The sequence below is a fragment of the Varanus komodoensis genome, unplaced genomic scaffold (assembly GCF_004798865.1).
Source record: "Varanus komodoensis strain SLA01 unplaced genomic scaffold, ASM479886v1 scaffold2, whole genome shotgun sequence".
In the NCBI taxonomy this organism is placed as follows: domain Eukaryota; kingdom Metazoa; phylum Chordata; class Lepidosauria; order Squamata; family Varanidae; genus Varanus; species Varanus komodoensis.
The window spans coordinates 36,752,193-36,777,675 of record NW_025335568.1 but is presented as its reverse complement, the minus strand read 5'-3'; the positions used below and the strand labels follow the sequence as shown (position 1 = coordinate 36,777,675).

Sequence of the window (25,483 nt, the reverse complement as noted above, 5' to 3'; positions counted from 1 at the left end):
AAAGTAAACAAAAGCACCTGGGACTTGTTGGCTTCATAACTATCCACCTCCTTTGCTGTGACATGCCTAAAGATGCTCTGGGGCAGCCAACTGCCTGCAGAAGTCACATACTCTAAGAGACTTAAAGGAATCCACCTGGGTTCAGTTCCAGTGCCAAATGAGCTCCAATTCAATATACTTATTTCTGGAATGTCCCAAAGTCTGTTGGGAACAGCATCTAAACAGCATCATGACAACCATGGAACTCTCAAAACACCTCAGGAATATCGTTGTGCAGAAGCACTAATCAGCGCTGGGTTCTAAAATGAATCCTAAACAAAATCCCATCTCCTGCGGAACTGTTAAATCCATTATTTCACAATGAAAACAATATGGCTTAACTGCAAGCCTGCCTAGAGAAGGTTATCCACCAAAATTCAGTGACTGTGTAAGGAATGTGTTTGTCAGAAACAACCAAGAGACTAATGGTAACTTGGAAGGAGATGGAGAGATTCACAGTTCTCCATCTCGCCTTGATGTCCTACAAAGCTGAATGAAGGGGAAATAGTGAGAAGACATCACTGAAACAAAACTCATAAGAAAGCCCATTTGGAGTTTAGCAAGAGGCATGTGGGGGACACAGCAACTCTGTGGAAAAAATTCTGGTTTGATGAGGCCAAAATTGATCTCTTTGGCCTTGATGCAAAATGCGGTGTGTGGCAACAAAGCCAATGTTGCTCAGGACCTTAAGACTGCCATGCCTGTGGAAATGTACAGTGGTGGACCCATCCTTTGTGGGGATTCCTTTCTTTTGCCGGGACTGGGAAACGGGGGGGCAAGAGGGAAGGAGACAAATATAAAGCAATTCTGGAGGAAAACCTGTTTCAGTCTGCAAGGGACCTGGGAGCAGAGTGGAGGTTAACCTTCCAGAGGGACACTGACCCTAAACACACAGCCCTCAACAATAACCTAAAAGTCCTCAAATGGTCCAGCCAAAGCCCAGACTTCAACCTTCTTGAGCATACGTGGCAAGGGTTGAAAGTCACTGTTCACCAATCAGCTGGAACAGTTTTACCAGAAAAAATGGACAAACACTGCAGGATCCAGATGTGCAAAGCTGATGGAGACCCATCCGGGAAGAACAGCTGCTGTCCTTGCTACCAAAGGTGTTTCTTTCAGGTATGGACTTGCTGAGTGCTTCTGCAACCAGCAAGTGCCAGCTTGTTTTTGTTTACTTAGCTTAGTACCACACCAAAAATGTTTTCTTGCTTTATGGTGTTGAGTAACTTGTACTCATCAAGGGGTAACGATGCCACTTCAATCCATTTCATTTCTAAGTTGCAACATTACAAAATATGGAGAAATCCAGGGTGTGAAAACTTCTATATGACATGGTACATGAATGGGATCATCAGAATGTTGCTTGGTTTAAATCCTGTGGCTTGGCTTGTAGATAAAATGCGATGGTGCTGTAGAGTGATGTGTGATCAGAAGAATCCAGCTCATTTGGGAGATGGGATCTGATAAGGGCAAAATGGGAAACATGCAAACCCAAACTATTAACCTAGTCTCTTGAAATTTCTAGTAGTGTTTTAAATAGTATTTGTATAATACAGGTAGTATTTGTACCTCTGTTCAGTTGATAGCTGCTGTTAGCACTTAGCCAGGAATCAGAGAGTTGGTCTAGCGGTACCCAAGGATTTCTGGTGTCCTCCCTTTGAACAGCAAGCCCCTATGTCATGTCACACATTGTCTTTGGAACATGAAACATGCTCCATGATATGTTTGTGAGTGTGTGTGTTCCCATTCAACAACCATGGGTCCAAAGTCCTTGTGGCATTTATGACACTTTGAATTCTGGCTCATATCTGCAATGCATCATGGGAGATGTGGTCCTCTTCAACAGAACACCAAACATGCAAAGGATAAAGATACAGCATAATAGTTTTTTTCTAAAGTGGTAGATTCCCCATAGTGATGGATTGCCACTGAGGGATTCCCTCAGATTTTTTTTTTTTATATTAAACTAGCAACCTCTGAAGTTCAGGCGAGAAACTCCAGAGTGCTTTGCCCACATTCCCTTTCTCAGTCCTCAAGTCAGTGAGGGTTTTTTTTTTTTTTTTGCAACGGTTACCCTGCCAGTTTTGGCTTTTCAGAAATTCAACCTGCTCTTGTTTATGGGCTCTCAGTCACTTTCTTGGCTTATTGGCTAAGTTTGCACATAGTCTTTCTTCTTACCAGTTTCTGTGATCTCTTACTTCACTCCATGCGAGACCTTAATTTTAGCTAGTGGTTCCTTCTGGATTCTGAATTCCCACCCACCTTGATGAAAGTAGTGAAGAGGTTACTGTAATGGAGATTTTCATGTAAAATGGAGAAAAAGGAGGAAATGTGTTTGCCAGTTAGGACCGCATGAGACCCTATTACACAGTATAGCCAAGTTAGTTCCCTCTCCCTCTTGGCAGTGACCATCTTGTTAGCTTTCAGGAATCCTACGCGTTTAGGAGACTATGCGTGACGATCCTTTGTGGACATCTCTCAGTCCATCTTCATTCTTCTGGAGAGCCCTTCTAAGTGGACAGCTGTGATTCTCAGCAGCCTGTATCCCACTTTTTGCTGAATAGATAATTGCGTGCAGAAAAACAGCTGTCAACAGCTATATTTGCCAAAAAAAAGTATTCTATCTCTTTAATGAAAGGAAAAGTCAATATAATGTATTCTCAAATCTAAATGCAATAAGGAAATAACATATAGCTCTGACTGTGATTTATGACATTTGGCTTTGCAGTATTCATATATTGCACAAACTCTGGAATCTTCTCTGTTTCAGAAAATAAACAGTAAACACACTGGGGAAAAATTAGCTCTCTATGACTGCAAAACAGATATTTTTTCCATTTACTATTCTAAAATATTTGAGCATCATCTCTCTGAAGCCAGTTTATCATGTATGTCCAGGTCATACAGTACAAGGAGAAATGGAACAAGATGGCAGTTACAGTGGCAAGATGCAAATTTATTCGGGCAAAAGTAATAGGTGCACAATATCAAGCATGCTCAGGTTTGTGCCAAGGAAACTGTTACGATGAGGGATGGATGGGATGAAGTTTTTGCATCATACATGATTACGTTTCTCTGAACTTCATAAAAGAGTCTTTTTGCCTATGTGATTTCCTAGCTGCCACTAAGAAAAAATGCAGAGCACACTGCTGGAGTAAAAATACCCTGCTCAAACGATAACATCTATCACAGCAGCAATCTCCCCAGGAACATGACATTCCTTTTAAAAATCCAGGAAAAAATAGAGTGAAAAGGGGAAAAATAGTGACAGAGAATTAATAGACCATGTAACTGCAGGCACCTATTTGAAAAGGGAGTATTTGATGACACCTTTAAAACATTTGTGCTTCCTGCTTCATTTTGCTCTTCTTTTTAAAGCTCTACTTTTTAAAGCATGTGAATAATGTTGCCACTGTTTCTCCTCAACTCTCTTCCTTCTATGCCGTTGCCTGAAGCCAAGGAGCAGTAGCGCTGTGTTTACCTCCCCCGACAACAAAATCAGAATTAAGGGAAAACAATTACAGAAGGGGAGGAATAAACAATTATTTATTGATGGGTATTCTCTGCATTGAGTATCATAAGTCACTGGAGCTTACTTAACCCATGCAATATGGAGACATGTACCCACTACCATTTTGGATGTGCAAGCTGTGGTACATGCATATCATGGTCTGTTGTACTATGCAAACCCAGTCACTGCAGCTTAATTGAGGGGTAAAGAACTGTGTGATAACGCTAGAGCTACCCCATCAGTGAATGTGGCTTCTAGGATTATTGGAGGGTTCTTTAACCCTCAAATAACCCATGCTGCCTGGGTTTGAACAACATGAAATGAAATGCCAAGGTGCGTGTATTCATATGGCTTGCATATTCAAAATGGTGGCCAGAACACATGTTGGACCCTTGTGGATTAATAAACTCACGATGGCTTATCGTGACACGTGACCCAGCCCAGTATGTCACCATGAGGCAAAATTGGGCCACACCGAGTTCAGCCAGCATCTCTTCTTTGGATGCTGCTTTAACTGCGGGACGAACAGAACCCGATACTGCATTGGGGCAGTGAAAAAAGACAAAGAAAGGAAAGAAGAAAAAAAGATGAGCACTTAGTTCATGGGGTGAACCAAAATGATGCAATGAATGCCACAGAAATGGATGGTGTTGAATGGCCTTTGCACAGCAGAGGTAGATCAAGGTTTATAACAAACTGTTTACTGACCATTTACATTTAAGATAAAGAGAAGAGGTCAGTTGAACAAGAGCTCACCTAAGTACTTGCTTACTCATGTGACGCTAGCTTCTCCCTCCAGTGTTGCAGGCCAGCCCAGTTATTGCTGTATGTATTACTTTTAGCAATAGACCCAAGACACTTTGAAATCTACATTCTACCATTGATTAAAGCTTTCTTGCAATCCCCACCCCGCCCCACTTTTGGAGCATTTCCACAGTACAGCGTAATTCATAAAATGTGCTCTTCCAGGAAAAAAGCACCATGTTTTATGCCCCATAGAATATTTGTGTGTGCACATGTGCAATGGGAAGGGCAGAGCAGGGGAGGGTTAGGAAAGAAATTGAAGCTGAAAAATTCTGCATTTTACGTGCTTTTTTGTATTTGCACAGGTTATTATAAGATCCTCATTCTCAGTCATAGCAAAACACTATCAAAACAAGAAGTCTTGCAAAATAGTTGAGCTTATACATCTTAACAAATGCATTAGTTTAACCTGCTAAAGCAGTAGGGATTTTTTCTTTTTCTTTTTTTTGCAGAACTTCACAAACCATAAAACATGAATAAAAATGCATATCAACACCGCAGTGATGAACAGATTTTTTTAAAGAGGGCAGGGAGGATGGATTTTCATAGCTAGGAAGTAGGTAATTGGTTAGCTAAGAGAATATTTCGTTTCTTTTTTCCTTCATCTCTCAGCTACACAGCAAACAGCTCTAAAGTGCACTTTCCAAGTGTAGTTAGAGAACAGGAAGGAATGAAAAGTTTTTTTTTAAAAAAAACAGCCCTTATTAACTTTTCCTTCCATTGATTCTAGTGTAAACTCTAAAAGGCCTTTTTAAAAAGCAAGTTCACATACACTCAGCAGGTGATATGATCTATTAAAAAAAAACAATGAAAAAGGCAATTTTGTTTATATCCTCCCTTTTGACCACTTATAGCCTGACATGTTAAATTTTATTGCACACTCATGAAAATGGTTTATCTATTTAAAAAAAAGATGGCCTTTGTTCCCAGCTGTGCTAACATACCATTCTATCTCCCCGGCCTCTGCATGTCCCTGTTTGCCTTACATTCCAGTGCTACTTTTGACAACGTGTATCACTTGGAGGTGCTTCCAGACAAAGCATTTTATTGTGCAATTGCACTGCTTGATTCACAGAAGGTGATGGTGCACCCAGACAATGTCACTTCCTATAGCCCTCCTCTGTTTCTCCCAATTTCTTCCATCCTTTTCTTATCTGAAAAAATCGATTAAGTAAAGAAAGATGGAATAGCTTTGCGATGCCATTTGAATGTTAATAGGAGCCCTCCATCTGGAAGCACCCTGACTGAAAAGAGGACAACTTCACAAAATTGGATTGCTGCAGGAAAGACCCAGGTGACATGGCACACAAGTGTACAAGCATCTTAAAATAACTGGGGACATGCATCCAGGAACACTGGTTGGGCCAAGATAGGTATACACTTGTGTTTAAGCGAGGTGTGTGTCTACGAAGGCGCAATGGCCACAGATTACCTGTTTTGTCTAGGCAAACTGATGTTTCTCACAGCAGTTATAATATGTGGAGATGTCCTCAGAATAAAATACTTGCAGGTGTTCCCTTATCTTTTTAACATGAAAACAGAATTGGGAGGGGGGGTCTGAATCTCTTTGCTCCATGAATCGCATTGACTTGTGCCAGTTACATGACTACAGAGGAATAAAAATTGTAATTCACAATGAATGCCAAACATCCACCACCACTGCGGAGGTCTCTCATCTAGTCAACTCACTGAGCTCTTCAGCTGGTTTCTTACGCTGCGTTCTAACCAGGCTGCTCCTGTTCAACTGACCAGCGAGAAAGGACTGGGCATGTTTGAAAATGGGAATTGGAGCAACAGTTTGTTATAGGTTTCATTATGTTAAAAATTCACTGTCTAAGTCCACCTTCTCCAGAGAGCACGGCTTTGCTCAGCTCGTCTCCCCACGGGGTTTGTCCAGTCGGACGAATTGCGCTACAGTGGCAGAGGCTCCTCGGAATCGTGCACCCATTCATCGTGATTACACAGACGGAAAGCAAGCGGGCACTGTCTGCTCTGGGCTCTGCGGGAGCAGGGAAGGGGCGAGGGGAGCCAGTTTTGTGACTGGGAGGCCATTTAGGGACAGGGATTGTTTTTAAATCTGTTAGTTATGCCATGGAACCACAGCAGTTCTTTCCTCTAATAGAAATTGACAAGACGTAAAAGACAGAACTATTGGATGAACACACACAATGACTAGAAATAGATAAGACAGTGAAAAGACTTAGTTTAGCTCTGAGAAACTGTCCGAAAAATAAAATCCTGTATTAACAAGTGCAAAAACAAACCAAAAAAAGAAACTCCAAACATTAAAACACAGTGTATAAAATGGTGTGAGAAATTTAAGTCACCAGACAGCCTTTTAGTCAATAAAAAGCTGTATTTGATGTGTCCTTGTTTGGACTGTGGCCCATCTGTCCTTTGGAGGAGTGAAGAGAGGCCCAAGGGACCCAGTCTCTCATGTGTGACTGCAGGATGCATGGGCCTGCTGTGTGCCTATGGGAGGAGATGGATTGGGTCTTTTATTCCTCATTGGTTGAGTTATCTTCCAAATTTGTGATGCCTCCAAAGCCCAGTTCTGTTGAGTTCTGTGCTGCTGAGACCGTGAGTACTGTATGTAAGAGAATTAATACGAGAACACACAGTTTCAGTCTGCTGTTACACAGTCTTGATGCTGATGAAACTGTGAGTGATGTCCGGTGACACATCATGGAGTCACTTGTTTTTATAGTCCCTTTGGATTGGTTATCTGATAATAGTCCCCATCTGACATCACAGCATTCTGGTTCTGCATTGGTTGGATAGTTGTCATAGAGCCCTGCACAGAGGGGGAAACAACAGAAAGTTAAATGCATCGACAGTTTTACATGACAAAACAGTTTTCTGAATGCAGCAGCGTCCCTTGGCTTAAAAGTCAAGTAGCAAACTCACCTAGTAAGATCTTTACAAACTCATCTTATTGTAAAGATGCATCAGAATATGTGACTATTCTTTTGTGTAGAAAAACAGCATATAATTAAAATAAATGATAGGGATAATAGAAGTAATCAGAATAATAACAACCCACTATTGAAATTTATTCAAGATGTTCAACTTTTGAACTGAATCGGACTTGGCAAAAGTGTCCTTCATCTGCCACACCTGTCCGCTCACGACGACTTTGATCATGTATCATAATAAAGTCATGTAATATTTAAGGTGCCGTCTGATGGCTCATACTCTGCGTTCCTTATTTTCACAACTGCCAAAGGAAGAGTCAAGACCAAGCTGCATTATGAATTAACAAGCCCTTGTGCATGATAGCAGATTGAGTTTTAAAACGTGACCACAGCATGCAGAAACAAAGGGTCAGGTGATGTTGCTTCCCATTGTAAATATATTACAAGCACCTTATTCACTGTATAACCTCGAGTGTTAATAAGCTGCTCACAAGACCTATTTTATAATAATTATTTATATCACAGTTTAACTTTTTATGTCAGCTTACTCTGAGGGCCAGTGTGCAAGTTCACTGCAGGCCACATGCTGGTGGACATGTTGCATCTTCTGCCCCTGGTGAGAGGAGGGTGCCATGGCTTGTCCGAACACAGATGAAAGAGGTTGCTTGAGGAATAGACAAGCCTCAAATAACCCATGGTCCCTTGTAGGCTCTGCAGTTTAATGGATGACATGACAAACCATGGCAAGTCCCATGCCAGGGGTAGAATATTCAAAATAGCTGCCAGCATGTAAATCCAGCAGAACTTACTTCTGAGGACGGTTATATAAAGATTACTCTTCTGTTTAGTTCCTACCTTTACTTCCAGTAATACCACAGCAGAAAAAAATGCCAATATATACATCCATTGGCATTCCAATTATTAATAACTTAATTGTACAGTTCCATACCATAAAGTCTGACTTTGCACTGTAGGTACTTTCATTCCTCATGCAAAGCCCTTTATCTTTTAGGAACACTCTCACAGGGACAGCTGGTGTAGGTATTGGTATGCCCGGATTATCTGTTCAAGTTCATCAGAACTGTTTACTTCTATTCATAGCATAGCACTGGAGCAGTAAACTTATGGAATATTTCAGCTCTGAGTTCGCTCTTCCCAGGCAATGTTATTCATAGCAGTAGGCAGCTTGTGTTTCCGTAAGTCAGTCTCTTAAGTCATGCTTCTGATTTTTCCCATTTTAAATTAAACTGTCAATGTTAAGTGCACCAAAGGCACTCATAAAATAAAATGACTGTCCTTAAGACATGCAGAAGAGACTTTGCTCAGGATACCATCCATCTGAGAAGAAAGATCAGTTAGTTGGGTCTGCTCTGTTATGGTACCCAATTTATGGGATATTCTCCCCAGGTGTACATGTACTGGCAATTAAGAACCTTTCTTTAAAAAAATGTATTTAAATGGTGCTATGTGTAAATTTTCCTAGCAAACATTTTTGCTAGGAAAGCAGTACTTTGGTGGTGGGGAAGGGACAGGTTCTGTTTCCCCCAGTTCAGCTTTTTTCATGGTTTTCATACCTATTTGAAGCTTCTCTCAGCAGCTGCTTTGGCATAATTGCCTTTTTACACTGTCAGCCTCTTCCTGCTGACTTTGTGATCTCAGCCGGTCACGTTATGACCATAGTAGTTTCTTGACACACATAGCCATTAATATTTGGGCCCATGGTAACATCTCCAACATAACATCTTTTGAGACTGAGGGGAAGTTTCCTGCCCTTGTCCCTGAAGTGCTTTTGTAATGATGCCACATAATCAAGCAGAACTGCAGAGTGAGGGCAAGAAGCCAAAGCAGAGTAAGGAGAAGAAGCAATGTACTCACTATCAAGTGGTGTATTCTCTTGCCCATGTTCACATAGCTACCATTAAATGTACTGGTGAGGGATAGTATTTTCAAAGAAAATGGCAATTTTTACAAAAACTTTGTTTTAGTTAAGCTTTAACTTTAGCCACCAGAGATATCTATTATCTTAAAAATATTTCCCAAAGCCATGTCTCCAGTTTTACCGAGTACTAGACCTCATTTCTCATCCAGTCTCTTTGTTACATGAGAAATGAGATTATCTGCACATATACACTGCAATTTTCAGTTCTCTCTGGAACATTCAGCACTATTCAGTTCTATTCGGTTAATAATGAAATCCTGGTGAATTTCTAAGTGGATGTGCTACTTTTATGTCTGCATACCTATCAGTCATTTGATGCGCCAGATGTGCACAGACTTTGACAAGTCAAGTCTGTACACATGTTGAATCTTGAGAGGTGGAACATAGAGTAGGGCAGCGATGGCGAAACTTTTAGAGACCGAGTGCCCAAACTGCAACCCAAAACCCACTTATTTATCACCAAGTACCAACACTGCAATAAAACCTGAATACTGAGGTTTTAGTTTGAAACAACAACAACTTGCAACCAGTCCAAGCATCATCTCTCCCTCCCTCCCTCCCTCCCTCTCTCTTTCTCTCTCTCTCTCTCGGCAGTGCATTGACCGGTCATGCGAAAGCTCAGACAAGTTGCGGCAAATGGGTTGCGGCTCATGACATCATCTTCTGTCCAGCTACACTTTCCAAGCATGCACATATCCCCTATGTGCACTGTTATTCGATGCTTGGCTGCTGGGGTGATGCTGGGGTGACTTAGCTCAGGTTCTGCCAGAAAGGGCTCTGCATGTCTGCTGTGGCACATGTGCCATTGGTTCACAACCACTGCTCTAGCCCCATCCTGGTGCACACCCCAAACCCTAATATATGGCAAAATTTTTGTTCCTTGAGGAGATTCTTCTACACAGGTCATCATTTCTGCCAATTCTATACACATGCCAACCATCAAAATCATGCAAGGACACCTTGTTTTTCGAACCCTAACCCTACACTGGTGCACACCCCTAACCCTAACATAGGGTGAAAGTTCCCTCAAAAAGAGGGGGATTCTGAAAAAGCCTTCATTGAGTAGCTGTTTCTCCACAGCTCATCATTTCTCCCCATTCTAAACAAATTCCAAGCTTCAAAATCATGCCAGAACAACTTGTTTTTCTCACCCTAATGCAACCCTGGCGCACACCCTTAACCTAATAAAGGGCCAAACTTCCATTGAAAATAATGCTATTTTCAAAAAGCCATGATTAAGTAGCTGTTTCTGCACAGCTGATCCTTTTTGCCCATTCTATAAACATTCAAACCATCAAATTCATGCCTGGAAAACACTTTGTTGTAACCCGAACTCTAGCCTTGTGCACACCACTAACCTTAACATAGGGATAAAGCTCCTTTGAAAATTAAGCAATTCTGAAAAAGCCTTCATTGAGGAGCTCTTTCTATACAGCTCATCATATCTGCCCATTTGAAGCAACTTCCAACCATCAAAATCAACCCAGGAAACCTTGTTTTTCTGACCCTAACCCTGCCCTGGTGCACACTCCTAACCCTAACACAGGGCTAAAGTTCCATTGAAAATAGGGGGATTCGGAAAATACGTTCCTTGCGGACCTTTTTCTGCACGGCTCATCATTTTTGCCCATTCTCAACACATTCCAACCATCAAAATCATGTCAGGACACCTCATTTTTGTAACCCTAACCCCACCCTGGTGCACACCCACAACCCTAACATAGGGCTAAAGATCCATTGAAAGGAGAGCGATTTTGAAAAAGCCTTTCTTGGGGAGCTGTCTCTGCACAGCTCATCATTTCTGCTCATTCTAAACAATTCCAACCATCAAAATCATGCAGGGACACTCATTATTGTAACCCGAACCCTACCCTGGTGCACACCCGCAACCCTAACATAAGGCTAACGTTCCATTGAAGGGAGGGCGATTCTGAAAAAGACTTCCTTGAGGAGCAGCTTCTGCCAACCTCTTCATTTTTGCCCATTCTTAACACATTTCGACATTCAAAATCATGCCGCGACAACTGGTTTTTCGAACCCTAACCCTATTCTGGTGCACACCCCGAATACTAATATAGCAGTAAAGTTCTATTGAACAAAATTCAACTTTGAAAATACTTGCTTGAGTATCTGTTTCTGCACAGCTGATCCTTTCTGCCCATTGTATACACAATCCAGGTGTCAAAATCATGTGAGGACACCTCGTTATTGAAACCCTGACCCTACCCTGGTGCACACCCCTAACCCTAACACAGGGCTAAATTTTAATTGAAAAGAGGGCAATTCTGAAAAAGCCTTTCTTGAGTAGCTATTTCGTCACAGCTCATCATTTCTGCCCATTCTAAACACATTCCAACTGTGAAAATCATGCTGGGACACCTCGCTATAGGGGTATAGTTCCATTGAATATATGGCAATTTTGAAAATCCATGCTTGAGTATCTGTTTCTGCACGGCTCATCATTTCTGCCCATTCGAAACACATTCCCAGCATCAAAATTGTGCCAGAACATCTCCTTATTGTAACCCAAACCCTACCCTGGTGCACACCCCTAACTCTAATATATGGCTAAAGCTCCATTGTAAAGAGGGCAATTCTGAAAGACACTTCCTTGAGTAGCTATTTCAACACAGCTAATCATTTCTGTCCATTCTAAACACATTCCAAGCATCAAAATCATGCCAGGACACCTCCTTACTGTAACCCAAACACTACCCTGGTGCACACACCTAACTCTAATATAGGGCTAAAATTCCATTGAAAAGGGGGCAATTCTGAAAAAGCCTTTTCTACCCAGTCCATGCACACTCCTAGCATCAAAATCATGCCAGGACACCTCGTTGTTGTAACCGAACCCTACCCTCGTGCACACCCCTAACCCTAATATAGGGTAAAGTTCTATTGAAAACAATGCAATTTTGAAAATCCCTGCTTGAGCATCTGTTTTTGCACGGCTCATGATTTCTGCCCATTCTAAACATACTCCATCCGTCAAAATCATGCCAGGACACCTCGTTATTGTAACCCTAACGCTACCCTGGTGCACACCCCGAACCCTAACACAGGGCTAAAGTTCCATTTAAGGGAGAGCGATTCTGAAAAAGCCTTCCTTGAGGAGCTGTTTCTGCACACATCTTCATTTCTGTCCATTCTATAGACATTCCAACCATCAAAATCATGCCAGGACACCTTGTTTTTCTAACCCTAACCCTACCCTGGTGCGCACCCCTAACACTAATATAGGGCTAATATTCTAAAGAAAAGAGGGTGATTTTGAAAAAGCCTTCCTTGAGTTTTTTCTGCACAGTTCATCATTTCTGCCCATTCTATACACATTCCAAGTATCAAAAGTATACTAGCACACCTCATTTTTATAACCCTAGTGATGGTGAACCTTTTAGAGAGCAAATGCCCAAACTGTAACCCAAAACCCACTTATTTATTGCAAAGTGCCAACACTACAATAAAACCTGAAAAGTGAGGTTTTAGTTTATAAAAAGCTCCTCACAGCCAGTCCAAGCAATCTCCTTGGAAGTGCATTTATAAGTGCGAACGCTTGGACAAGTCACAGCCAATCAGTTGCGGCTCGTGACGTCATTGCCTGGCGCCACTACTCCTTTCCGAGCAGGCGCATGGCCCCTATGTGCGCTGCTACCCGATGCTCGGCTGCTGGGGTGATGCTGGGGCGCCTTGGCTCACATGCTGAGAGGGCTCTGCGTGCCCGCCGTGGCACGTGTGCCATAGGTTCATCACCACTGGAGTAGAGCATTCGTGTCCATCCACTGACAGAAAGGAGCTTTGCCTGCAGAGGGTGGGGACAGCTGCTTCTAATTGTACTGCCAATTTTGGGCCCAAAATTCTGAGCACAGGGCAGAGGCAACATTGGAGCCACTGGATCCAAATTCCTTCTGTTCCCCTGAGGGCACCCAGTTGGAGCTAGTGTCCTCCAAAGAGTTTAAATGGGTGCCTCTCCCCTCCCCTCCCCTCTCCGGCTCCATCTTAACTGGCCATCGTTATTTGTTTTTCAGTGCCAGGCAAAGACCTTTTTATTTAAACGTCATTTTAATTGCTAATATTATTTATTTATTTTACATCTTTGGCTAGGTCGTCTCAAATTATATTGTTTTATATTGTCTTTATATTGTTATTATTTATTTATTGTTGTGAGCCGCCCTGAGGCTTCGGCGAATGGGGCGGCATAGAAGCCTCCTAAATAAATAAAATAAATAAACTATGTGCCATCTTTGCCTCCACGCCCACCATTAGGACTGCTCTCTCTTGATCACATTGCTGTTGCATCCTGACTCAAATGAATCACTCTCGAAAGGCTAGGACAAAAGGAACCCTCTTGCCACTTCAGTTTTGTGCAAGCAAAGGGTGTAAAGAACTACCTTTCAGTGAACTAGCCAGATTCTTTCCCGTATGCTGCTTCTGCTTCTCTACTGAGAGGCGAATACAGTTAAAACTATTAAAACCATATTCAAAATAAGCATACACACATATCCGGGCTGGGTTAGGGGACATCAGAAGCAAGCAAAACTCAATCATGCACAAGTTTTGTGCAGTGCTTTTTTATTAAAGCAAATAGGCGCATCAGTAATGTGGCAGGATGTGGGGCGTTAAAGGAACGGCCGTAGTGGAACATCCCGTGGCTGCCTCATCTATGAGCTGCACGGATTGCTGTCAGAACATACTTGGCTCATGTGTAGCTGCTGTGTATCCCTCAAGACATGTGCCCCACTGTCCCCAGCAATTTTACAGAGTCCTCCCCCACTTGCCTTTGCCATGATGTGAATCCAGCTGGACTGGCCCGACGTTCCTCAGCCTCACCTTAACAAGTGGGTGACTGACTAGGCTGTTTAAACTAGAGTTAGTTTTCCTACTCTTAGCCAAGTTGAAATGGCACAACCTGCTGAGCTTGTATTGTTTTATACCAGCCTGTCTTCAGGAGAAAGGGAATGAGTATTACACCGAGTAAGGCTTTAGCGTAGTAGAGATGCGCTCTGCTTCTAGCCTGCCTGTTTCATTGAATAAGGTCTGAAGTGTTCATTGGTCTCCACTAGGTGTCCCCAGTCACCTATTCCAAGCTACACAAAGAACTGTTGGTGAGCTATGCACAGTGCCCAGCACTGAAAACACAACAACATCCCCGTAGCCCCTCGTACATCAAAAGTGTCACGTCTTGCCCACTGGGAAGACTGCTCTGCAGTCTTCTGGCTGCAGTTCCAGGAAAGGCATTCACAGTCCTTTGTCAGCACCTAACTCAGAACGTCTTGCTGAAGGTGAAGCCATACCATTACTGAGGAAGGGAAGGGTTATCCCCCGCACTTCCCTTTGAGGCTTGGGAGTCATTCTTTCTTTGCATTGCCTGGGCTTCACGAAGAAGATGCAACAAGAGGACTGCCCCCATCCGATGCCAGACAACCTCTCTGATTTGCCAGGAATTTGAATTAAGAGAATGTATCTCGTATTATGAAGAAGAAAGCTGAGTCATGGACTCGATGTGTGTGGACACTTGTGGGTTCAGACAGGGATGGTCAACAAGCAGAAGGCTCTTCTCAGAAGAGGCCTGGAGTGGGGAACTCTCCCAGGTGCAGATCATTCCAATTAAGAGGGGTGTGGAAGACTCAAAGAGTGACATTAATGCAATGAAAATATAGACAGAATTCTGCTCAGTTGCTCAGTACGAAATGAACTTGCTCCCAGAATGTTCTCCTAGTCAGTGAAGGTGAAGGGTCTGAATATGCTCACAAGCACATGGCAACAGATATCTAGCACATCCTAGACCTCAACACAGATGTAATCTAGGACTATTCAATTATGAAATAAATTAATGAGATTTACTTCCTGGGTGAGTGAGTTTGCAGCCCAAATGACTTTAAATATCTCAGATTATGTGGAATTAGAGTTTTTTGTTTTTCAGTTTTGTACCATCTGGGGAAGGGTGGCCTGCTGTCCTACTTCATGAAGGACACTCCTCTATTTGAAAGATGGGCCATCCAGTCAAAGTTAGCTATAAAGATAATGGACAGTAAGAAGAGAGAGCAAGAAGGGCCTTGAAAATGCCCATTACCCGTCACTGACTAGGCAGGCACCCAGAGTTCTCGGTTACCATCTTCTCCACTGTGGTGAGCAATGCTGTATTTCTATTATAGTTACACATATAAGATATATATCACTATCTAGCCTGAGCTGAGCCATCCTCATATGTTGCTTGCAGGCTTTTTGCCTCACAGTTTTCTCTTCCTTGCCTCTGCCAGCATTGTTACCACCCTTGGTATCTCTGGCTGTGATATTCCTGCCATTAAATCCTTCAGCATCACAGGGAAACAAGGGCAGCTCTGAATGTTACATAAGATCTCCCTTTTGCTTATAGGTTAGAAGTGTTTTGATATCCTGCAGGACAGCTCTGCCTCCACGGTGGTTTTGGAAAGCAAAGTTTCTTTGCTTGCTCATGTTTCTCTTCAGAAAGGCAACAGAAGAATGATAAGAACTTGGGGAAAGCCACCTCACCCTGGGTGGAATAGAAATCCAAGGACTGGTTTCTGTAGCTGGTGTGGAAGAGCTGGTTGAGCAAGTGGTTCACATCTCCTTTGTTCTGGGCATGGTAGTGTTGTGAGGTCATGGCACAAACTGGTGACGGCCCAGCTGGCTAAGAGATGAAGGGTGGGGTGGCTGCGAACTGTTGAAGCAAGAGCAAAGGAACAAGGCCCAAAGCAGGAATTGGATCTCCCTGGGAAGTTTAAATAAAGTGGGCTGAACAGTATGGGGCACAGTCCATGGGATAAGAAGTACTTTTGTGGTCCAATAACTTACCAGTGTTGGATTCAAGATTATTTTAACTCCACACTGGAATCAACAGCCATTGGAAAAGGGATATTTTTTTTAAACGAAGAGATGTTATAAGGTTAGGGTTAATGAACACAGGGACAACATTTTAGATTTTATTAAGTGGGGCCAGGATTACTCAGCAAAAAAACAAGTAAAACCCAGAAGATTCTAAGAATCTTTCTTTGTGAGCCTCCTTTCCTCCCATCCTTTGTGAGCCAAAAGAGTTCTGCTTTTGTGCAAACTCCACACTAGGATTCACAGCATTAAGTGTTCCTCTGCTATATAAGAGGCACTTTATGCACTTAAATGGAGTGCCCGTATCAGGAAAAGGGGTTCAAATCCAAGGAAGGCTCTTCTTCATTTCCTTAGGTAGTTATCCAGTTCAGCGAACTGGTGTGAGTGCTGGACCTGGGAGATGAAGTTCACTGGGTGACTTTGGGCCAGACACTCACTCCTAGCCTAACCTACCTCACAGGGTTGCCATTGTTGTGAGGATAAAATGGAATGAGGCAAGCCACCTTGGGTTCCTCACCAGGGGAAAACAAGCAGGATAAAACTCTAATCTATTAATAATATTATGACCATTGTGGAGAGTTTTCTTCTCAGGGCAGCAGAACCAGAGTGACCTGAAGCCCCACATCTGGCCGTTCAAGATCCACAGAAAGGAAGAGGGGAAGGCAGCTGCTGACCGGTCTGCAGCCTGCCACTGCAGGTCCTTTCATACATCAGAACGGTAAAGCATTATTTACCTGTGAGATTTCTGCTGGCCATGTGCTGCCCCCTTCAGCAGAGGCACCATGCCTGCGTACATCAGTCGCTGAGGAGCTCGGGCAGGAGGAGGTCTGCTAACTATCGTGCTTGAGGGATCCTCTGCACAGCTGGTTAGCCACTCTCTGCACAGAGAGCTGCACCAAATGGCCCTTGGGTCTGATCCAACATGACTTTTTGGATGTTTTTATGTTCTCATAGGGGCCAACAGCAGTCTGGAAATTCTCATGAATTACACTTACAGGTACAGAATTCTGCTGAACCTCTTTCATTGTTCTGTTGATCACATTTTAATATTGAAGAGGCGAACTTGCAGAGAATAGATCATCCTGAGATATAACCACATGCACTCTGGAAAAAAGGATGGGGGCACAGATTCTGTTGGATCATGCCTTATGCTTTGCATTTAAGAACTTAGGATCAAAAGAAACTGAAAAATTGTATTCTTCGATTTCAGAATTTCCCTAGAGTGCAAGCAGATTCCTGAAGATTCTTGTCCTTTTCTTCCTTCCTTCTTTCCCCCTTTGCATTCTTCCAGACTCTACATATTTCAAATTCATTGTTTTCAATTTTATTGAAATACATGTTAATGGTGTTTTGATTACAAGTTTGTATTTGTATTTCATTCTTGCCCTGAGCACCATTTGTAGTAGGAGCACAGAACAGAAATGTAGTAAACAAACAGATAAATTAGCACCTGCCTCAACCGTGTCAGCTCCAGGTTTCACAGGATAAGACACCTGCAAGAGGCTCCCCTCTCTTGGACAGCCTGTTTCCTCTCACTGGCCTTATGCCAGCTGGTGGAGCCCCCTTCTCCATCCTTTCTGCCTGCTTGCCAAGCAGAGAGTCGGTCCCACTTCTATTCACCATGGCTGCCTGCTTGCTTGCTCTCTCTGGGCCAGAGCGGGAGGCAGGTAACCACGCAGGTTGCAATGCTCTTATCAGTTGACCTGAACAGGTGTGATTTCTTAGCAGATCCATAGCAGTCCTTGAAGCTAGCCCCATGTATTAGCAAGTGCTCATATTTCTGTTAATCGTATTATCAGGGTGGGCATATTTTTCACTTCTCATCAAAGCTGTTTACCCAAGATGGTCTGTGACAATCTCCACTCTGCTTGTTCACTTGGCAAGTCCATTCTTGGCACTTGGCTATACTTTTTAGGCAGAGTAAACGAGCAGCAGAGAAAGAGGAAGGAACTTCGAGGGGCAGATCTTCCTGCCAGCTCTTTTGAAGTAGTCTTTGCACCCCTTATGGAGAGGTGGGTTTCATGATGGTGGGATTTGGGTTAATTCCAGGACTTGTTACTATGTCACAGACCTTGCAGACTTATGGTGTTCCCTATGAACATATGAGACTTCTACCATTTTTTAAAACATCTTCGCTTTGCATCTTTAAAAGTGAGGAATAAGCTCATCTGCCCTGCACATTCAACAGATTTAATTAGCCATGGCACGGTATGCACACATTAGAGTTAATAGCAGTGTCAAAAGCAGGTATGATAAAGGATGGCTCTGATTCAATAATTAATTAGTCTCCCTGCAGTATTACAAAACTAAGAATTCCTCCTCCCTAATCATGTTATGATGAACAAATGAGCAGGGCTCTTTATTCTTTGAGCAAGTTGCTTTGGTTGCATCATAGAAATGTAGGTTGGTAGTGCATGCATTTGACACGTGGAGTGTTTGCAGCGTGGTTTGGACTCACGTGTGTGAACTGACACTTATGGGCATCCTATCTTAAGTGAACAGGTCCCCAACCACATGAAACATCCATCTCCCTTTTAATTCTTAGCAGTGTGTGTGTTCAGTGCAGAATGTACAGAAAGGTGATGCTGCCAAAAGAAAAAGAAAAAGCAAGCAGGTAGCTTGGTAGTCCAGTAGCACCCTGTCGATCCTGACAGCCACGCACCCATTCATTAGTCACCACTGCTTCCCAAAGGAAGCAGGAACAGCTTCTCAGCAGGGGCCTGGGCCACCCTGCAACAAATGGCAGACGGTAGAGAACAAAGTATCTCCTCTCTTTACCTTCTGCAGAGATGTTTTAAAACCCTGAGTTCTAATGGGATGGGGAGCTGTATGTAGATGGGACTAGAGATAACATTGGCCTACTTGCAATTTTTGAGCTGGCTACATGAACAGGAAGTGCATACAAGGCATAAAAAGGGATTAGACCCAAGAAGTGGACAAATGGAGCAAACTCATAATGCTGGGATAGGGAAGAAAGCGGTGGGTGTTTGGCTACAGAGCTCAGGATTAGATCATTATGGAAAGGGCTTGCGGAGACTGAGGAAGGGGTTTCTCTGGATTCTGCTGCAGTAGCTAAGCTGTGAGATGGTGCAGCAGAAGATTGGCCGTGGTGAAGGTGGCTAGATAAGGTGGCGCTGAACCATATTTTGCCCTCACATCTTGAAATTTCAGCTACACCTGCTTTAGAATCTTTGGAAAACCTTGAGCTCTGCTGATAGGAATGAATGCGGCTCAACTGTAGAGTTAGACCTCGCCATAGAGCATTGCGTTCACAAAGGCATGTTAGTAACAGCTGCTGAAATCTGCCATACCTGTACAGATGAAACTGGATAATCCTCCATAGATGACATCATCATTGTCTGGTAATATAAATGGACACCTTGTCTGAACCTCCAAACAGTATTGCTTGCAAGGAATTGTGTTGTTGCAGTGAGACTGTGTGACTTCAAAATACTGGGAACAGAGCCAGGCTTTGTAGACAGTCTAAGAGGAAGAAGTAGGGAAGGGGAGGAAAGAAGAGAAAAGAATCAGACATATAGACAAACCAATGCAACACTGTCAGGATTATCAATGTTACGACTTATAGAATAAAACTCTAAGAAACCGTCTCCGAAGTAAAGAAAGCATATTGCCATTCTTCCGTTCCCCCCAAAAATATCTTCCAAAAGTCCTTCTAATATCAGTCATTTTTCATCTATTTCCATTCCTTTGGCAGGAGAGATACAGATCCAGTTTGCATAGCCACCTGCGTGGTGAGCAAGCCACGGTGGTCCGATAACTATGATGCATGTGCCAGCCCCACAGTTTACCTTGTCACTGTGGCTTACCATGAAGTCTAAACCTGGTGAGGGTTAGCCACTGCCATGATTAGCCAACAACCTGCTGGTCTGTTAATCATAGCAGCAACGCACCCTTGCTGGGTCTGGAGGACACAGTAAGCTGCAGCGGCGAAGGTAATTAAACACATTTGGTTGGCATGTGACCAAAAATCACCACAACCTGTTCACTGCTTGGAGAACATGTGAACCAGCACTTAGTGTTATCTGCACCTCACTCGTCTGAGAAGAAGTTCCAGCGATGTAGCACTTGCTCAGGCTTGGAAGGTGGCTACTGTATTGGTGTTTGTTCACAATACACAGCTTAAACACTCCAAGAGAGAGCCAAAGGTCACTGATACTCCTTCAGATGTCCAAGATGAGCCCTAACATCCTAAGATGCTTATGGAACTCAGCTCCTCGAATCTTTCCACCTCTGTCTCTAACTTAGACCACAATCTGGTCTCTGGAGTTTTTTTCCCGCAGAAACCCAGATGACACCATTCCTAGCCATGGATGTGGAAGGGGGAGGTATCCCCCCTTTTGCATATTTCATATATATTCCGAAGGCCAGCTGTAATGAGCAGTCAGCCAATCTCCCCAAGAAAAGGCAACTGTTTGAACCCAGTTTTCAGTGGCTACAGAAACCTATTTCACAAGAGACGAAGCCCTGATTTGCATAACACAACAACCCCCTGTGGCTTAATTTACCCACAAGGGCTGTCTTATTATGCCAGCTGCCTGTAGACACTGTCTTTGCCCAGCTTGTTCTGTTATGTGCAGCTAGGTAGCAAGGGTTATTTGACAGTCAGATGACCCTCCAAGAATCCATGGTTTGTTGAAAAGAATCTGGGGGTTACCCAGCTCTCAGTCCTGCAGCTTGGCTATGCACAATAGGGCAGAAATGGCACTCACAGGCAACTGGCATCATACAGTGGCCTCTATAACGAACTTAAGACAAGTGGGCTGTTCCGTGGTGTCGCCTCTTTCTTTCGTTTTTTCCCCCTTCCATTAGCCAACTGGTTTCCTCTCTCTCGTTCTCTTTCACACTCTCCCCACCACCCAGAGATTGTGATGTCCTCTTTTACAAAGTTCAGTGACACTACTTCTCCCACTTAGCAGTGCTGTAAGCCAAGCTTAAATGGAAGAGTGTTGCGACCTGTCACTGGAAAATGAATGGCGTGAGAAGAAGATGCTGCAGTCGTGTCCTATCGGTAGCAGCACACGCAGGCAGAGGAAGCCTCTTCCTGCCCTTTCCTGCAGTCCTTGAACCAGGCATCAGGCCCTGCTGTTTAGGCAACTTTGGTTTCTGTCTGACTACAATTTTACGGTGCTGTGTATGTTTGTCCGTTGCAAAATGTATCCAAAATGACAAATCCAGCAGTGAGCCTGGAAATTATACATATGCTTCAACAGAGGGAGAAAAAAATACAAGAAAGAGCTTCTAGAGGTGATTGCCTGTTCCAGTTTTACTATGCAAAGTAAATCACAAATAGTCACAGAAGGTGGTGCTGGTTCCCTGCAACTAAAGATCAAATTGATGCTACAGCAGCTAAAATAAATGCTTTGATCACTTGGGAAACATGACATATGAATGAATTATTGTTGTTATTTGGACATTCAGCTCTCAAGACGGACCTGTCCAGAAACAGCTGTCTATAAAGAGTTTAGCATTTCATATAGAACCCATCAACACAATATTTCTGGCAATGTAGTTCAGTTGTATAGGGTTCTGTTCTTTTTCACAACAAGCTTGACTGCAATGATTTGCCCAATGTATGAGTCAATATTCGGACTTGTATTCATAAATAGTTTGGCTTCCATACATCCTTGAGACGGTCACATTTCTGATGGACCAGATAACATCATCTGCATCCCACTGTGTCTTACCAGCAAAGGGAGGTAGAGCGTGGTCTCAGTTACTTCTCACAACCATGAATACATCTATATATGGCCAGACAGATTTCTTTTGCCACATGTTCTGTCCTAGGTTTCTCTTTGACCTTCTGGTTTATGACATAGCCCTGCACTTTATGCAGAATATTCCACTGCTGGAGCTATCTGTTACACACCATAATCTGCCAAACACAAGGTTACATCCCAGCATCCTTCTTGGGAAATCAACATGAAACATTCCCTTCTTGGCAGTTTAGTAAATGTCAGCCAGAATATCCTCCAGAGGAGTGGTTTGCAACCTTTCCACAGCTGGGGGCCAGCAAAAACTGGAAAACCATCTCAGGGACCACTGAAGCAGATACAAAAAAAAGTCCCCCCCCCCCAGCCCCGCACCCATGAATGCGACGCCAACCGGAGAAGAGATGGCGGAGCACAGCCAGCCCCCACACTGGTCTGTGGCAAGGGGGATGAAGCCCCTCCACAGGCTGGCAGGAAATCTCTGGCGGACTACACCGATCCGCAGACCAGCGGTTGAAAACCACTGCTCCAAAGCACTCTAAGACTACTCTTAATCAGAACTGGAACATTGATTTGTAGCTTTCTTTTATCTGATGTGCAGTATATACTTTTTGTGATATGCTACTCTGAATTCATCTTTATTTTTTAAAAGTAGGATATAAGGTTTAAAATGAATACAATGAATGAATTTTCTAGCTGTGCCTAAGTTCAGAAGACGGCATCCTTTTTTGTGAACATAAAATGTAGCTATTTCATTTTTTTCAAGATTTTTCTAGCTATTTCAAAACACATCACCTGCAGGAATGGACAGGAAATGGGCAGGAAGCACATTTAAATAAAGAATCTAAGGAAAAATAATTACCTGCTACAATTTCTTAATAATATTATTCTTATCCAGGTTGCTGGATAATGGTCATTTAAGTATTTCTGAGAGGATTAGTAAGTACATTTCTTCCACCAACAATTGTAAAAAGCAATATAGAATAATTATTTTCCCTTTTTCCCCTCTATACCTGGCTTTCATCAAAAGCACAATGAGAATTTAAAGGAGGAGGAAAAAGAATAAAAACTGCAAATTCAACAGCTGGAAGCTTGAAAGGGGGTAATTTCCTAGAGAACTTGGTTCAATTTAAACCTATTTCATTTTATCTGTTCTAGTTTTAAGTTGTATCAGTAAAAGTTTAATTTCTATAATTATCCACAAAGCTGTTATCTTCAGTGTATTTGCAGTGGCAGCAGGTAGTGGCAAAGTTGCTAGGTGACCAGCTTATTTAAAAAAAGCCCATTATTGCTAATCTGTGGTTTATGATTACCACTTTCCGTTGGATTTCAGTCATTGTACTTTGAAGGGAAAAATATTCTCATTACAGATGCAGTATTAATTGCTTTAGAGAGCTTTCTTGTTGTTGTGTTTAATTATTTACAAGCTAGACGTCCATGTGAAACTTCTGTTTTGTTTTGGTTTGGTTTTGAAAAAAAAACCTTTTAAAAATGGTGCAGGCCTCCAAAACTGTTAACTCTGTAGTCTTTTGTGCTTTCAATGCTTTGGTTAATCTCATCTCTAATGCTTCCCTTGTTGGTAAAATATAAATATTGAATATATTAGTCCTGTTAAATATGACTTCACAGAAGCAAAGAAAGGAGCTCCTGGCTCCCAAGGACTTAACTGTTAATTGGAGAGCTGATGATTTTCCCAACCATAGACATGGACTGATACCTACCAACTCAAAGGAAAAGTCTGTTTTGCTGAATTGCTTTGCTGTTTTGCTGTTCCTTATTCAAAATGAGGAGTAATAAGTGCTGAGTAGATTTTTACGTATTAAGGATAAACTGGATTTCCTTAAACTGGCACCAGTGTGAGAATAAAAGAATTGCCTTGCTAGGTTAAACTATCCCGACTAACATTTTGTTCCCAGCAGTGACCACCCAGAAGTCTCTGGGACAAGAAAAAGCAGCCCAGGAGGACAAGCCAGGAACTTTGAACCAAGCCAGGATTCGGTGTCTAAAGGAACACTGTGTCCGTACCTGGAGGTTTGCTCAGCTGTCATGGCAGACAGCAGCTGAATATTCAACCTTCTGTGAGTAATGAAATGCAACTGGTCCTAGAGGTCTTCCTTTAAAAAAAGGAAAAAGGGGAATGGAAAGTGAGAGCGAGAGACAGAAGAAGGTGAAAGTGGAGACAAAAGAGATCTAAGTAAGAGTGGTATGAAGATGTGGATAAGTCAGTGTACAGAGAAGCACAGAAAGTCTTGCCAAATTGAAGTGAGGGTCCCAACCACAGAATGCCATCCTTTCCTTTGTACAAGGCTCCAGTGTATTCTTGCCCAGCCAGCCACAGTGGGAAGCTCGTAAGGTTTACAGTGCTGAAAAGCTCCTGGCAACTAACGCAGTTCATTGGATGCATTCAACTTGATCCTTGCGAAGGGCCAGTATATAACCAGGATTAAATTATTTGCTATAAAGGTCAATGGAGCAGATAATGACAAGCCCTGAATGATCAGCATAGCCCAGCATGGTGTACTTGAGAGCAATTTAGCCTTCTCAGCATTCTACTATTATAAAATAGTTCCTTAGGGTTTCAGCATGAAGACCCAAAGGATCCTTAGGTATTGACATGTGATTGGGATCAATCTAAGAGAGGTCCCACGTGCGGCAACAGCCACAAAGAGGGACCCCCACTGCATCTCATGGAGGGAGTTCTACACCCATGTGAGTGCAGGGACACCTTCAGACTGAAACCAGCTGCATGTCAACTGGATTGCTAGGTCAACTGCTGCTGATGCTTAAGAACCCCTTCATGAATTCATACTGAGCACCTGAAAAGAACTAAAGCTTGCAGGTAGGGTTAGGAGTAAGTCAACTTTTTCTCCTATCAGTACTATATTTGGAAAGGAGAATGACCCAGTGAAGGGCATAATTTGCAAATACTTCAAGGGTGTGCCCTTCATTAAAAATCTGTGATTTCTTCCTCAAGTTAGAACATCCTCTCTCAACTTGATACCATGCAGATGATATGGAACATACCTCCTGATACTTTGGACTACTTGACGTGTTAGTGAGTGCTGACAGGAACTAAAGACCCAAACATCTCTGGGGCACCAGGTTGGGAAAGACTGAATTACACACTTCCAACCTTTCCATTTACTCACTCATCCAGTCTTTCACATATTTGCTCTGCTAACAAGTTTGCTGTAAAGATTGTTATCACCTGACTGGTGCTATCCGTGCACACAAAGTGAAGAGCAGGGAAAAATAATGCACACTGTCTTGCATTTTACCATATGTAATGGGACATAACACCATTTTCCTAGAGAGAATCTTGTCCCCATTTAATTTCTTGTTTTATTATTATTATACAATGGATCCTCAAACTACGGCCCATGGGCCAGATACAGCCCGCCATGCTCATTTATCTGGCCCGCTTCAGAGATTTTGGACTCGGAGAAAATGATCTCCGAGCAAGACCAATAGCTCTGAGCTGGCCAAGGCATTCTCTGAAACTGAGCAGAGAGCCAGCACATGTGCCAAATTGCAACAGCTCAACTGCGCATGCGTTGTCTCTCCCCATCCCCTCTGCCCCCGTTGCACACATATACAGAGCGGGAATACAGAGTGGGAAACAGAAGAGAGAAGGGCGGAAATGAGAGAAGCACTAAAAAAGGATTGAAGTTAAGAAAAATATAACTTTTAAATCCCTTTT

At 42.9% G+C, this 25,483-nt stretch overlaps 1 protein-coding gene across 1 annotated transcript in view; it reads right to left on the bottom strand.

Moving 5' to 3' along the window:
- Positions 1–6,852: 6,852 nt before the first annotated feature.
- NALF1 (NALCN channel auxiliary factor 1) overlaps positions 6,853–25,483 on the bottom strand; it is a 480,732-nt gene continuing 462,101 nt past the window's right edge. Inside the window, exons 2-3 of the mRNA XM_044428552.1 lie at positions 19,366–19,537; positions 6,853–7,148 (exon numbers count right to left, since the gene is read on the bottom strand). Coding sequence (XP_044284487.1) covers positions 6,853–7,148; positions 19,366–19,537 — 468 coding nt within the window. The remainder of the gene's footprint in view (positions 7,149–19,365; positions 19,538–25,483) is intronic.